The 14,029-nt window shown below is 36.8% G+C and overlaps 1 protein-coding gene across 1 annotated transcript in view; it reads right to left on the bottom strand.

Moving 5' to 3' along the window:
• Nucleotides 1-14,029, bottom strand: part of MEI4 (meiotic double-stranded break formation protein 4) — a 78,461-nt gene that overhangs the window by 47,025 nt on the left and 17,407 nt on the right. Inside the window, exon 3 of the mRNA XM_034060743.1 lies at nucleotides 8,308-8,867. Coding sequence (XP_033916634.1) covers nucleotides 8,308-8,867 — 560 coding nt within the window. The remainder of the gene's footprint in view (nucleotides 1-8,307; nucleotides 8,868-14,029) is intronic.

Genomic DNA, 14,029 nt, shown 5'->3' with positions numbered 1-14,029 from the left:
AAGCAGCTCTAGATACAAAATTTTCCCTCCCTAGCAGATTAGAATTTATATTACTTTTTATTCCTCCTTCTTAACTAGTCCTGGTCAGAAGCCTAGAGGAGTGAAGAACTGCCCATCTGCCTGCTGATGCTGAGTTGCCAAGCCATGTTAACAGATGCAGAAGACATTAAGCAGTAAGTGTAAGCTAATTGAAAGCAAAAGACTTATAGATTAAAATCTTTTTTTCTGAGGACTGCTTAGAAAAAGTCACTGGATAAATTACAGAAAACAGGTATTCTTCAGCTTTTAGATTTTTAAACTAAGGAGTGAGCTGGTCATACTTAAATTCAGGGATCTAAATCGATGTCTCATTTAAGTATATAATATTTAGACAGTTCCTGCAAATGAAAATGGATTTCAGACATTTGTTTCCTGATTTGCACTCTTCTTCCCTCTGCCCACAGTGTGAGAGCTACTTGGAGCACCACTCAGACATGCCAAGTATCTGGCATGCATACCTAGGAAGAACAGAGGTACCTTGTTTAGAGTTGTAAATTTCACTGCAGTTGAGCACTAAGAAGTTAGGTAAAGAATACTCAACTGTGTTTGCAACTGGCTGCAGATAACAGGTTCTACAGAGATTACTTTTAATTTCTGTCCTATCACCAGAACATCCCCTCCATTTAGACACACAAAAGTATTTCCTAGGGAAGCATAATAAAATGCTTGGGATACACAGCCACCTTCAAAACCTAGAGGATGTAATTTTCTGTCAAGACAAAATAAATAAATAAATAAAATTTTGTCTGTTAAGAGCAACAAAATGAACTTTTCCATGAAAAGACAATCCTTACAGCAGGAACAGCTCTTGGCCTCCATCTAGAAGTGACCCCAATGGAACTAAAGTGCTGGGGTCAGTAATGCTGTGATGGAGCTATGGTGGTCATACAAACCCTTTGACTAATCACCTTATTATGGTAACCCCCTGAGCCAAAAAAAAAAAAAAAAAAAAGAACAACTGTATTCCTTTTGTTCAGTAATAGGCTAGAATAACAGAAGACAAGGCCTAGACAGAATTCAAGTGCTTTTGCACAACCATGTAATGAGGGGTATGCTTTGATGTTAGTGTTCCACATGGTCTCAGCTGCAAATATCACAGAGATGCCACAGAAGCAAAATGACACTGTTAATGCAATGCTACAGAAAGTTATGAGAGCTTTGATAGAAAGCATTCACTGGACAGAGACTGAGGGCAGAGCTAAAAAAACAAACAGCTTTTGATATATTTTTCGTATCGTATTCAACAAAATCAAGAACTTCTGCATTATTTCATTAAGGGCCTCCATACATTTAATTTGTAAATCAAGCAAAGGCCCATTCCATCCATTTTTTTCTCCTCCTAGTGGAAATAATCTATTATACCTTGAGTACTAGTTAATTACATGGTTAAAATCAGGAAATGACATTATTTGTTGCTAGGAAAAGAGATGTCCTGACGAAAAAGGAGGTTGGAAACTATAAAAAAAATTTGCCCTTATGGTAAAAAAAAAATAAATCTTGCTAACTTCATTCTGTAACTGCAATAATTGTAGCTTTAGTACATGATGTGTATCAGCTGAGGCTGCCTGAGGAGCAAAGGGGACAAGAGTCAGACAAAAGTTTCTTTCACTCATTCACTCATTCCTATCTAGTTACTCTGATCCACTTTACTGAAGTAAATGAGAGTCAGTGTTTGGTGACTGCTTTAGACTGTAGTGATTTACAAGACAATGGATTTTGATTACCATTTGACTGGAACAGCTCTCTACATAGGACAACAGATTGCTGAGAAAATGTAATTCAACAATCAAGAGATTAAAACATTGACTCTTACTAGACCATAAAATCCTGGCAACACATTTTAATATTCATACAAATGAACTACTCTTCCACTATGCAAGCAAAATTCTTTGGCCAATGAAAACGCACCATGGCACAAGAACCACAATATTCCCCTTGGGACTCAATTTAGGGAAACTGAAGGTCACTAGTTTGATAGTTGGGAACCACCAATGACACAAATGACTATTTTAAATTTTTATTTGGCCCTGAGAAGACAAGACTTTTGTAAACAGTTATGTACTATCCTGGCAGTTACTAACAAAAGATACTGTAAATTATACATGGCTGGGGAAATTTATTGTCACCCACAACTAGTTGGAACATGTATCAAATACATACTGCTGCATGTATTAAAGCCATCAAAGTTTATGATTACTCTCTTCCAAGCAAGTTCAATCATTAATGAATCATACAAATTGTATCCAAGATAAGAAAAGATTCAAAACCATTGTTCTAATTAATGTCTACTTTTTCAATTGCAGAAGCACACTTCCATATATTTAATTATATAACTGCCAATGAGATTAAAATATTTATTTCTGCATTTCACTGTACTACATTCCAACTTGTTATTTTAATGAAGAATTGTGAATCCTTTCTCACACAAACAGCAGTTAAGGCATTAAATTACTACCCAGAATGCGTCTTTAGCAACAACTAAAACATCAATGTGTTAGCAGCATTCTCCTCAGGCTAAAGCCAAAACACAGCACTGCACCAGCTACTAGGAAGGAAAAAAATTACTGTTGCAGCTGAAACGAGGACAATAAAGAACACACAGAGAGAAAAATGGAAACAGGCAGTAAAGTTCCAAACAGGGTAAGAAAGTTCCTAGACACTGTGCTCATTTCTCAGTATCCATGAAGATGCTGTTAACACAAACCAACTTCAAAACAACTACCTTAGAGTACCCAATTTCCAAAGGGGGTTAAAAAACAAAAGAGAAGGAAATAGCACATAACAATGAGGATTTTATTTTTTTTTTATTGTTTGAATGGAGCAGGCAATTCATGACTCTTGATAGAATTTTCGAAGTCAGTATTGATGTTTTAAACATAGTGTGAGGAGAAGCAAATGACCAGAGTTCACTGAAACACATCTCTCTTCCTTCTGGGTCTTGTTTGAAAGAGATTATGAGTGAGGTGGGGCAAATAGTTGAGGTATTTGTTGAATGAGAACAAGGCACAAGAAAGCAGTCTCTTCTGACAGCCCTATACAGTTTGATTTTTAGAATCTTGAAAGCAATGTACCACTGTCTTCTATTCTAGTGTTTTGATTAATTCCTATCCTGGGTTCAGCAGTAGCAGTCATTTTTTATCCTCAGTAGCTGGTGCAGCACTGTATGTCTGACTTTCGCCCTGGGAACAGCGCTGATAATACCAATGTTTTAGTTACTGCTCAAATGTTCAGCATGATCAAGGACCTTCTGAGTCTCATGCTCTGTGGGGGAGGAGAGGAAGCTGGGAGGAAGCAGAGACAGGACACCTGACCCAAATGAGCCAAAGAGGTATTCCATACCACAGCACATCATGCCCAGGATGTAACTGAAAGTTACCCGGAAGGCCTGGCTCACTGCTCGGTCAGGCTGGGTATCAACTGGTGGTATTGTATTCTCTTCCCTTGTTATTTCCCTTATCACTATTACTACTGGTGGTAGCAGCAGTGGTTTGTGTTATACCATAGTTACTGGACTGTTCTTATCTCAACCCACAAGTAGTGAACTGAACTTCTGTCAACAATGCTGATAAACTACGGTGACACAACTAGGGATCATATCACATAAATCTTATGTACTAAATATGTAAAAGAATAAAACTGGATGTGGGGCTGGGCAATCTGATGTAGTTGAGGATGGCCCTGCTTATTGCACGGGGATTGGACTAAATGGCCTGTAAAGGTCCCTTCTAACCCAAACTATTTGGAGTCTATAAAACTCTTTCTATAAGAGGAAATAGAATGGTTGGACTTGATGATCTTAAAGGTCTTTTCCAACTTGCTTGATTCTATGATTCTATGTAATGTAGCACCCGGTGACTGTATTTGTCCATGACAGCTTTGAATACAGATGAAATTCCCTGAAAGAAGCCAGATATAAAAGTATTTTTCTTCTACTTCCAAAACAACAAACAAGAATCTAAATTCAGATTAACAATAATTGTTCTGACATTTTACACAGGTCTATATCCAAGAGATGTAAATAAGACATGTGTTAAGTACCTCAATTTGTGTTATAGGGATTTGACTTCTAAAGCTGATTCCATATACTATGAAACTACAGCCAGCCCAAGTTCACCACAGAAGGTTTCCAGGTAGGGCTTCAGAATGCTGTGCAAAACCTTCACCAGAAATGTAAACCACACATGCTATTCCGAATAGCACAGGGAGCTGGCTTCTCCAGTGCTTCTGACTGTTCCATTTTTCTGTAATAGGAGAAATAACCCCTTTTTCCAAAACACCTTGGACAGCAGAGACAAACCTCAACAGAACAGGCACAACTCAGTGCGATGCAGGAGAAATGCACATTCGTTATGTCCCTGTGGATACGTATGGAGATAGCTGTTGCCAAAACCAAAATGGGTAGGTTAAAGAAAAAAATATTTCCGTGATTCCTTTCTGCAGGAGAAAAGACAAAGTTTCTAATCCACTGGAACTGTAATTACATACCATAGCTTTTATGTAAGTTTTCCATGGGAAATGATTTCCCATGTTTTGTCAGGTAGTAGAGAACAGTATATTTGAAAAGCAGTCAGTGGCTCAGCAAACTGAATACAGTCTTGCAGAGCTTTTCTTGTAATACACTTCTGCCTGTTTGAAAGCAGGACTTACAAAGAACCTGCACAAATAGGACAGTGGTTCTGCTGACAGCTGAGTGACTCAACATGAATGAACGATTTGCACCTCAAAAGGTAATGGACCAGTAACATATACCCACAACAAACTTCCAAGGTCTCAGTGCTGAAGACTCACAAACTGGTGACAACCAAAGCTCTTGCTCCAGAGATCAGCAATGATGATAGCAGATTTTACAACAGCTGGCTGCAGAGAGCAACAGCTCCTCTGTACCAGAATTACATAGGATCCTCAAGGGCTCTCCTGTGGCAGCCATACAGTGATGTCAGCAGAAGGTGTAGAGGCAGGTCTTTGAGCAGATGACTGAGAGCTTTCATGAAGCACCCATGCTTCACCCTCAACAGCCATGACTTGAGGATCCTTCTAGATATTTCTAAAAGGTTTCTTCCAAAAGACTGTGTCTGACAGCTGTGTGCACACTTCTGAGCTGCTCTCCAAACATGGAGAGCGAAAAAGAATTTAAAAGCGACATTCAAGAGGCTACTTTCATTTGCAGTTCTTTGATTTATATGTTTGGGTTTGGGGTTTTGGGGAAGTTTTTTTAAGTAATATTTATTTTACCTCTCATAAATGATAGATTTTATTCTTTTTTTTCTACTTGTGATGGTTTGGCATTTCAGGTCAAAATACTATCCAAAATACACAGCTTTATGCAACTGACTCCGTGCAGAAAAGCAGGAGTGTATGTCTGCTGATTCCTACAGCTTCTAGTGCTTTATAATTAGAAATATCTCAAACAATAGGACTCAACAGTTACAGCAAGTAATTCTGCTGCTGTTTTTCTTCCTTTGCATCTAACCTAGGTATAATTATTTCTTTGCCAATTCTCACAGGTTTTTAACGATTTTTAATTTGCTCTGCAAAACACTGAGACTACTTTTGAAGATGAGGTGTTAAGTGTAATCCACAGACATTTCTCTCTTTGTTCACTTTTTGAAGGTGTTTCTGCAGTCCTTTGTGCTCCTTGACAGTCCATAACAGTTCTATAGGTGAGGATGGCGACGGGAAAGTTGTGTCAAATACTATAGCTGCACTGGTAGCTGTCTGTACAAAAACTTTTTGACAGTTTGTAAGGTTAGCTACAACAAAATTCCTAACGTTTTTATGCTGAAAGGATTTAAGCATCCTTCTGGAACCAAAATTTATAGTTTGCCACTCTTTCCAGATGACAGCCTTATAATTAATGGTAATTTTATTTTAAACCTATAATCTTGATATTTCAATCACTGCTTGAGTAAACAGTGATGATTAAAACTGAAGCATAAAGTGTCCCTGAGAGATATCTGGTACACAGCACATGAAGAATTAGTTACACAGTCTCCGCTACTGATTCTGATTTCTACATATTTATTTCCATATTCAATTCAGTTTAAAGAAAACCAAACCTCTAAAAAGGATTTTTAATAAATCTTTATAAATAATGAAATTACTGCACACATTTTTTCTTTTTCTCTAGAAACCTGGGAACTACCTGAGTTATCCCTTAATAATTGGCCTATATAATTTTCAAACTCTTTGAATCTGTTTTATTGAAGTAATGGCTGTCTATAGGAATGACTGTTAAGTCAATCTTTTGGTAGAAGAAAGATATAAAACATTTCATAAAAAGTCACGTGTTTCAGTGAAGTTATTCAGAGAAAAGATGCCACCTGTAAATTGCATGGACATATCCCACCCTTCTGGAATGACTTATAAAAGCTTTTTGCAGACTTGAAACATCCTGATCTATCAGAATATTTTCTCTCCTATAAGATGTGACACCTCTCACTTTAGGCTTTGCCAGGTTCCTGCAATCAACAAGCAGTCCCTTTCTGGAAAACCTTTTGGTTGCTCTCCTACAATTAACATTGTTTTAATTATTTATTATCTTCCTCTTTGGGTAGAGGAGAAGAACAGGTGGAAACACTGGACATAATCAACTATGAAGAAGTCCTTAATGAATCCCTGCTCAAGTTTGCTGTGTTCTTTATCCTGTAATCACACAAAAAAAAATAAAAGGAGTCACACCTGCATGATTCTATTCCTGATGCCACACAAATAGTAAGCTCACATTCTTTCAAAACACTGGCCATGCATACCTCTAATTAAAACGTAAGTATCACAGCATAGCAACACTGAAATAAAAAAGACCCTGGTATTAGAGACACAAGGCTCTAGTCCTGGAAAAGCTTCAGTATAAGCTTCAGTATACGAAGATTTCTTTCTGAACACTTTCTAACCAAAATACACGCGTATCCTCTCCCCATCCCCCAAGTCTGGCAATAGTATTTGTTTGATATTTACATTCTGGGTAAATACTTAATATACAGAGTAAATGGGATTAATCTGAAATTATGACAAAGGTCTTTTCCAACTTAAATGAATCAGTGAACACAATTTCAATAAAGATTTTGAAGAATGGTGAAAGGCTGCTTCTTCTTCCTTAAAAACAGGTTTTGGGCAGAGAAAGATTAACCTTATTGTACTGAAAAGCTTTTTCAAAATAATTGTTCATTTAAATATAGCAACAAAACACAGCAAAACACAAAGATGGAAAATGGTTATGTCTAATACATGCAACCAGTGCTGTTTGGCATGTCATGTCAGGCCAGGATGGACAGGGCTTTGAACAACCTGGTCTAGAAGAAGTGGGGCTGAAACTGGATGATCTTTGAGGTCCCTTCCAACCCAAACCATTCTATGATTCTATCTGTCCACAGGTGTAGCAGATGTCTAGGCTCTCATTTTGCTAAAGGCAACTTTCGAGTTCATTCTAAAGTAGGGACCTAGTACCTGGTCAGCATTCATTAGGCTCATAATGGATTATTGGGATACAATCTTCATTCACTATAATGGTAGTGTAGTTTACATACATGTGGTACATGTATTGGTACATCTAAGTGTCAAACAATTTCACCATCATGTCTTTTCCAAGTTACTCTAAAAGACAGAATGAAAACCAAAAAGCCTAAGACAGACAATGGAATTCAGTACTTATGAGAGGCCTTGTGAAGACAGACCAGGGATATTTCAGTTGAATGAGAAAACTAACAAGATGATGCACGGTACAGTGCAGAATAATGAATGCAGACAAAATCAATTCAGTCTTGCTGCTGTCTGTGCTGGGGACATGCTAGTTCTGAGTTCCTTACTCATCTGCTGACTTACTTTTAAAACACAAATTTGCAAACGTATAGAGAGTGACAGAGGTTATATGAAGCAAACCAACTTATTTAATATGATAAACTTATTTAATATGATAAAGAAATCATACAGTCGTTACTTTGTATTTACAATATATCTTCATATAGCAGGTGGAACAATGTGGTTTTCTCTTATATTTTCTATAAAGTTGTTTTCATCTGCTGTTTTAACAGTTTTAAAAAGGCCTATACTCAGGAGCAAAATAGAAGTACTTGCATGCATGAGCAAGAACTTTTTCAAATGCTTTAGAGCAAAAAAATGCCCATATTAAAAAAAAAAAACAAACACGAAAATCTCCAAGTACCCTTCAAACGATAATAAGACAAACTAATATTTTAGAAGCGCATAAAATACAGGAGAATACTGCAGTATACTGAAATGGCATAGGAAAGATGGAAGATGTTTTAAACTTACCCTATTGACACTGGTGTTTCTTAAAATAATCTGTATTAGATTTTTCTTAAATTCTTCCAGCTTCTTGAAACACTTCATCAAAACACAATTAGATAATTTATTATTAGTTATGAAATTGATCAAAACAGAAACTGCTTCAGTAAAAAAATCTGAAACTGGAAATTTAGGGCTGTTGTAAAAAACAGTCAGTCCATCAAGCAACTGAGACACTGAATTGCATATGGTGAAAGAATCATTCTCAAGCTCTGTGAAGTCTGCTTGAAGGATTCCTTCTTCTGACAGTTTTCTTATTTCAAGCAGATGTTGCAAAAACTGCACTGGAGCAGTCAAAGACTTCTCCTTGCTAGTACTGCATAGACTCAGTGGGGGAACTCTTTCCAACAAGCATTTAGAAGTGTCAACATTATGTTCAGATGGGTGAAAATCAGAAGCTATGCCTAAAGAGTCGAATGCATAGTCATTAGAGACATCACATCCAGAGTCTTGTAGCTGGCTTGAGTAATTCACAGGGTTTATACATTCCTGATCCAGAAGAGTTTCAGCAGAGGCATCTGGTTTTCCTGAAACACAAATGTGAAAATTACAATACATGCTTATGGAAAGTGTCATATACCCTTTTTCCTTTTATTTCCATACGAAATTCACATAATACGCATGTTTGCTCCCCAAGAACTTCCCATAACTAGAATTTAGGTGTGGAAGAAAGTGACATAAACTTTCAGAAGGTAGTGTGTATTTGTGAGCAAGATGTTTTATGCTCATAGTAATATGAATAGTAATTTTGAGTCCTTCATTTTGAGTCATTCCTTATGACTTTAAATTTTCACATATATAATTTAAGCGGACATCGCATGAACAATTTAAGTGGTCATTTATTCTCCCATTAATTCCCTGGGAAGGAAATGCATGTAAATTTCTGGTCCCCCAACATTTTCACTACTTTTATTCTCAAGAACTCAGACTGCTTTTAAAAGACAGTGAAGGTTTATTACTATAACTGTGTCAAAGGAGATCTCTTTTATTAGTACTCTTCCTCCTCACGTCAGGTAAGGAATACTAACAAAGTCAAAGTTGAAAAGAACATTATACTTTAAAAGAACATTATTACTTGAGATTTTTTTTTTTATTATTTAACAGCAGAAAACATTCAGAATAAAAAATATCTTCAGTTACCACCTATCTAATACCATCTTCTTCAAAGGCACACAAACTATATTACAGAAGGTATGCATGGCCTTCACGCTATTAAATTATTTTCATACATCCTTGTAGAATCTCTTTCATGCTACTTCACACATCAGATACATTTGAGTCAGTGCCTCTGGGCATAAACTCACTACTAGATGATAACAGACTCCCTCTCTGCTATATGCTACCTGTGCCAAGAGATTACAGTCAAAACAAGCATGAGACTTTAGACAGTGAAGTGGAAGGCCAACACACAAACATCTCAGTGCCACAAGGCTCCATCTGACTAGCTCTTGTTTGTGCCCTGCTTACTGGGTCAGAGCCACAAACTGCTTCTCCTCTCACTCTTAAAAAACATGCGTATACTGTTCTTATTTTCCACACGGGTCCAAAGCAATATCTCTGTGTTTATAATCTTAAGTGAATAAAAAGATCTTATAGGTGGTTTGGCCCAATGAGAAATAAACGTTCTATTTTGTGGCAAGTTAAAAAATAAGCATTTTAACACAGGAAACATCACTAGGCAGCAAGCTACAATAGTCTGTACACTAACAAAACATTACTGAAAAAGGTTTATACATACTTCATTAAATATACAATTTCAAATTGAATTCTTACCATTACTTCAGTTTCAGAAATCAGACCAGATCATCCAATGAGGGGACTACTACTGAGATGAAAACTGGAAATGTGGTTTGTTAATTTATTGTTGAGTTTCATGCCTTGTAATGTCCAAGCATACTCAAAATTGAACACAATTGGTACTGACTCACTGAAAATAAAAGAGCTAACTGTAGGGAAATCAAACAACATTTGCAGGAGATAGCAAAAGCAAGGCTTGTAAGGCCAGCCTAGCATTTTATATATTAACACTGTTCCCAAATGCCCTGCATACTCGAACTTCGAAAGCAAGCAAAAAAGCAAAGCACACTTCCCATGGCCTGACTAACAAAAACAGGCATCAATCTTTCATGTCTTCTCTCTCTAAGGTTTTGAGCAAAAGACATTCCAGAAGAAAAAAACCTGAAAGCTGTTTTTGGTGCTGTTTACAGAAAATAAGCCCTTCTAGGGAATCCATCTATTATGAGTTTCACTGTGTGGGTATTTTGTTCTTGTTCTTAAACCCATGGGGCAACATGAAAATTGCTAAAAGGATGTAATGCCAGGAGTCAAAAGGAGCAAAGCAAGAAATATGTGCAAAAAAAGTACGTGTGTTCACTGCTTCTCTTGTTGAAAGGGAAGGAAGAGGGGGAGAAATAGCAGTGGTAGAAGAAAGGAGAATGAAAAAAGGGAATACAGAAATAATACAGAAATCAGCAGGAACCAAACTTCAGGCTGTCCCCAAATAAAATAGGTAGTATATTCAGTGAAACCTTCCTACCAACAGGAAACAACACTGCATTTATACTCAAGGTTCCTACTCACTGAGATATCAAACTCCTGTGCCATGCTGAGTTTCCAGAAAACCCTGTTACAGTAAGTCCCTAATAGCAGCATATTTCCAGTTCAATGAGTAATACAAAATGCTTTAAAAATGTTCAGTTATTTATATGTTCCAGTCATGTGAGAAGCAGGTGGAAGTTATTTTTTAAAAAAAATAAATCACCTATCAGAAAACTCTCATTATTTCCCTCAAAATGTCCAGAAACAACTTATCATTTATTCCTGAAAGAAGGTAAACTTAATCACTTTGTACTAACCCACAAATGAGAAAGTAGCCTTGATAATCACACCATGTGGTTATCAAGTACAAAAAAAAACCCAGCAAAATGAAACAGCATTTAGCCTGCCTCACACTAACAATAATCTTCAAACAGTAATTTCAAGAATATTTGACTATAAATATAGTGGAACAAGAAATATGAAAATTTAGTGTGCATGATAAACTCACCACAAAATTTTACAATGCTTTTACACAGGTAATGAAATATCTGGACATGAGCAATTTTACAGTGTTCTTAAATATGTCACATCAGATTCAGGAAATATTTAAACTCTGAATTCCTATTTAGGTCTTTAGCTCCTTACTACCTTAAGATCCTGAGCTGAAAATCAGAACTGTGTGCTCCCCACAGCAAGACAAGGTCACAAGAACAGCTTTGGGGTGCAAAGGCTGAAGAACTCTACATATCCACCTCTGCAGAAAGCATCTGTCATGAAAACCAGCAGTCATTCAAGGGACAAAGGAGTGACATGCATACAGTGTATAGTATGTAACCAACATTTGTCGGCATTTCTGTGAAGCATAAGAACTCAAACGCACATACTGCTTTGGGACCACAGAACAGAGTGAGATGCCCATCAGTCTTATGATTAGAGGGAATGGAGTCTTTGGCTAATCCTGACAAAGCAGAGTTCTCACAAACACTAAAGTCCATCCATCTCCCAGATACGTTCTGTCACTTCTGAATAACTACCCTAATACAGACACCAAGACTCATGTCACAGATAAAAAAGGCAGAAGGAAGATCCAATTGCTTTATCAGGACAGGAAAACACCTTTTGTCTCCCATATGCCTGTTGCCAGCAGTCAGATCATAAGGATTCTCAGAGCTGTGATGAGACAAGGGAATGACCCAGCTCATGGTACTACCCAACACAGTGTAAGAAATGCAGCATCTGTACTGTAGCAGGAGCAGGAGTGGTAGAAAATGATTTCTCAGTGCGCTGCCACAGTCTGGACAGTGTTTGAATGAGGAAGGCCACATCCTATATATAGTTAAAAATTTAAAACCTGAAGAAGAGTCCCCAGCTGATGAAACTGCAGTGAAACCATAAAATGGCCTTCAAGTCTTTTGAAAAGCTTAATATACCTGCAGTTACACCAAAACCAGGGTTTGTAGAAGAGGAAACAGGCTTGAAGTTGGCAGATATAAGAAACAAAAGGGAAGACATGGTTTGAATTCTGTAAAGGAAAAAATTACTACCGTTTCAAGCATTAGGCATTGTTTATATTCTCTCATTTTGAGAGAACACACATTGATTATCACTTGAAAATAAAAAACAATGATGTTAGACACATAAAGCTCTCTTAAAACTCAATTACAATTGATAGGATGTGTCTTTGATGATACTGCATTCTGTTTTCCAAGTAGGTGTTCAGTCAATAACTACTAAAAGGATATGAAAACATTTGTGAACTTATTTCCACTTTTTCCTATTGTATTCACTTTTCCACTTCTGTGTTTTTCAGGAGTCTCTGTTATTCTTCATTTAACCTTCACTGATTGGTTTTTGCAAGTTCATTTTCCATGAATGATGAATCAAGTTTATTCTCTTCTTAAAAAAGATCTCCTCACACATATTGACTGTTTTCTTTATCTTTTCGTCATGTGTAAGCCTGTCTCTCTTCTGCTGTTTTCATAACTAAATAAGCTAGCTGGTTGAAGAAAAACAACATTCTCTCCTCCTCATGAACTCAAAGAAAAACTTCTGTATATATCAAAGCAAAAAATATTGTCTCACATACTTGAACATTTTGAAATAATTATGAAAGCTTCCAGGATTCTCTAAATGAAGAAATTTTAGAAGCCATGTATACCACACTTTGCTTCTGCATTTCCCTGTTGTTTTGGTTGGTTGGTTTTTATAACCAGCTTGCACAAGAAAGCTCTTCTCTTTAAAGCTAAGGTATTTCATGCTGACATACTTTATACCATTTCACAATAATTTCTCAGAAATGAATGAATATAGGACTGAGTATCTAAAATTCTCAAATTAATTACTTGGCACCGGGATTTAAATGCTTCTTGGAAGGCTTAGAAACATATACTTAAATTTGTCAGGGATTTCGCTGACATAAAGCATCTAAATATTTATAATCCAGTACAAAGTGAAAAGGATTTTGAGGACATAAACTTTCATTTTTAGGGGATTTCTGTAGAAGACAGCACAAACCTTTGTAGTTCAAATCAAATAATGAATGCTTGCAGTATAGATATGGAAGGATTCATAATCAGGTGACAAACATACAGATTTGGATCAGTTACTGCTCACAAAGCAGCTTTCACAACAAAAGATCTACTGTATGCTTTACAATACTGACCATCTCAATGAGATGACTGAAATTTGAGGTTTTAGCTAGATAGGGGATATTTCAAGATACTAAGGGAAGTAATGTTACCTATGAAGACTACCTGACTGAACTATGTCTTATTAAAATGCTTTGCATTGTCAAATTGAGCTTCACTAAGAGGCAAGAGGTACCATCCAATGCAGACAGCAATGACTGACGTGCAGCTGTAACTAGCTGAAGGGTGAAATTAGGTGGACTCCCTAAGAAATCAACTTGGGTGTGCGCTCCTAAAAATATCTTTTGTGAATGCAACATGGCATAAATACTCGCCTTTTTTGTTTTATATATTCAACCTGCAAAGATCTGCTTGAGGAACCCAAATCTATGTTTGTGTTAGGTTAAAATTGCCCAAAGAGATTGCAGAATCTCCATTCTTAGAATACTCAGAAACTGTCTGTGCATGGTCCTGCACAACTGGCTCTGTGTGGTCCTGCTTGACAAGGGGGTCAGACAAGATGA

This window comes from Melopsittacus undulatus, chromosome 3 (assembly GCF_012275295.1).
Source record: "Melopsittacus undulatus isolate bMelUnd1 chromosome 3, bMelUnd1.mat.Z, whole genome shotgun sequence".
NCBI classification, from domain to species: Eukaryota; Metazoa; Chordata; class Aves; order Psittaciformes; family Psittaculidae; genus Melopsittacus; species Melopsittacus undulatus.
Note: the sequence above shows the minus strand (reverse complement) of the source record. Positions and strands in the feature narration are given on the sequence as shown.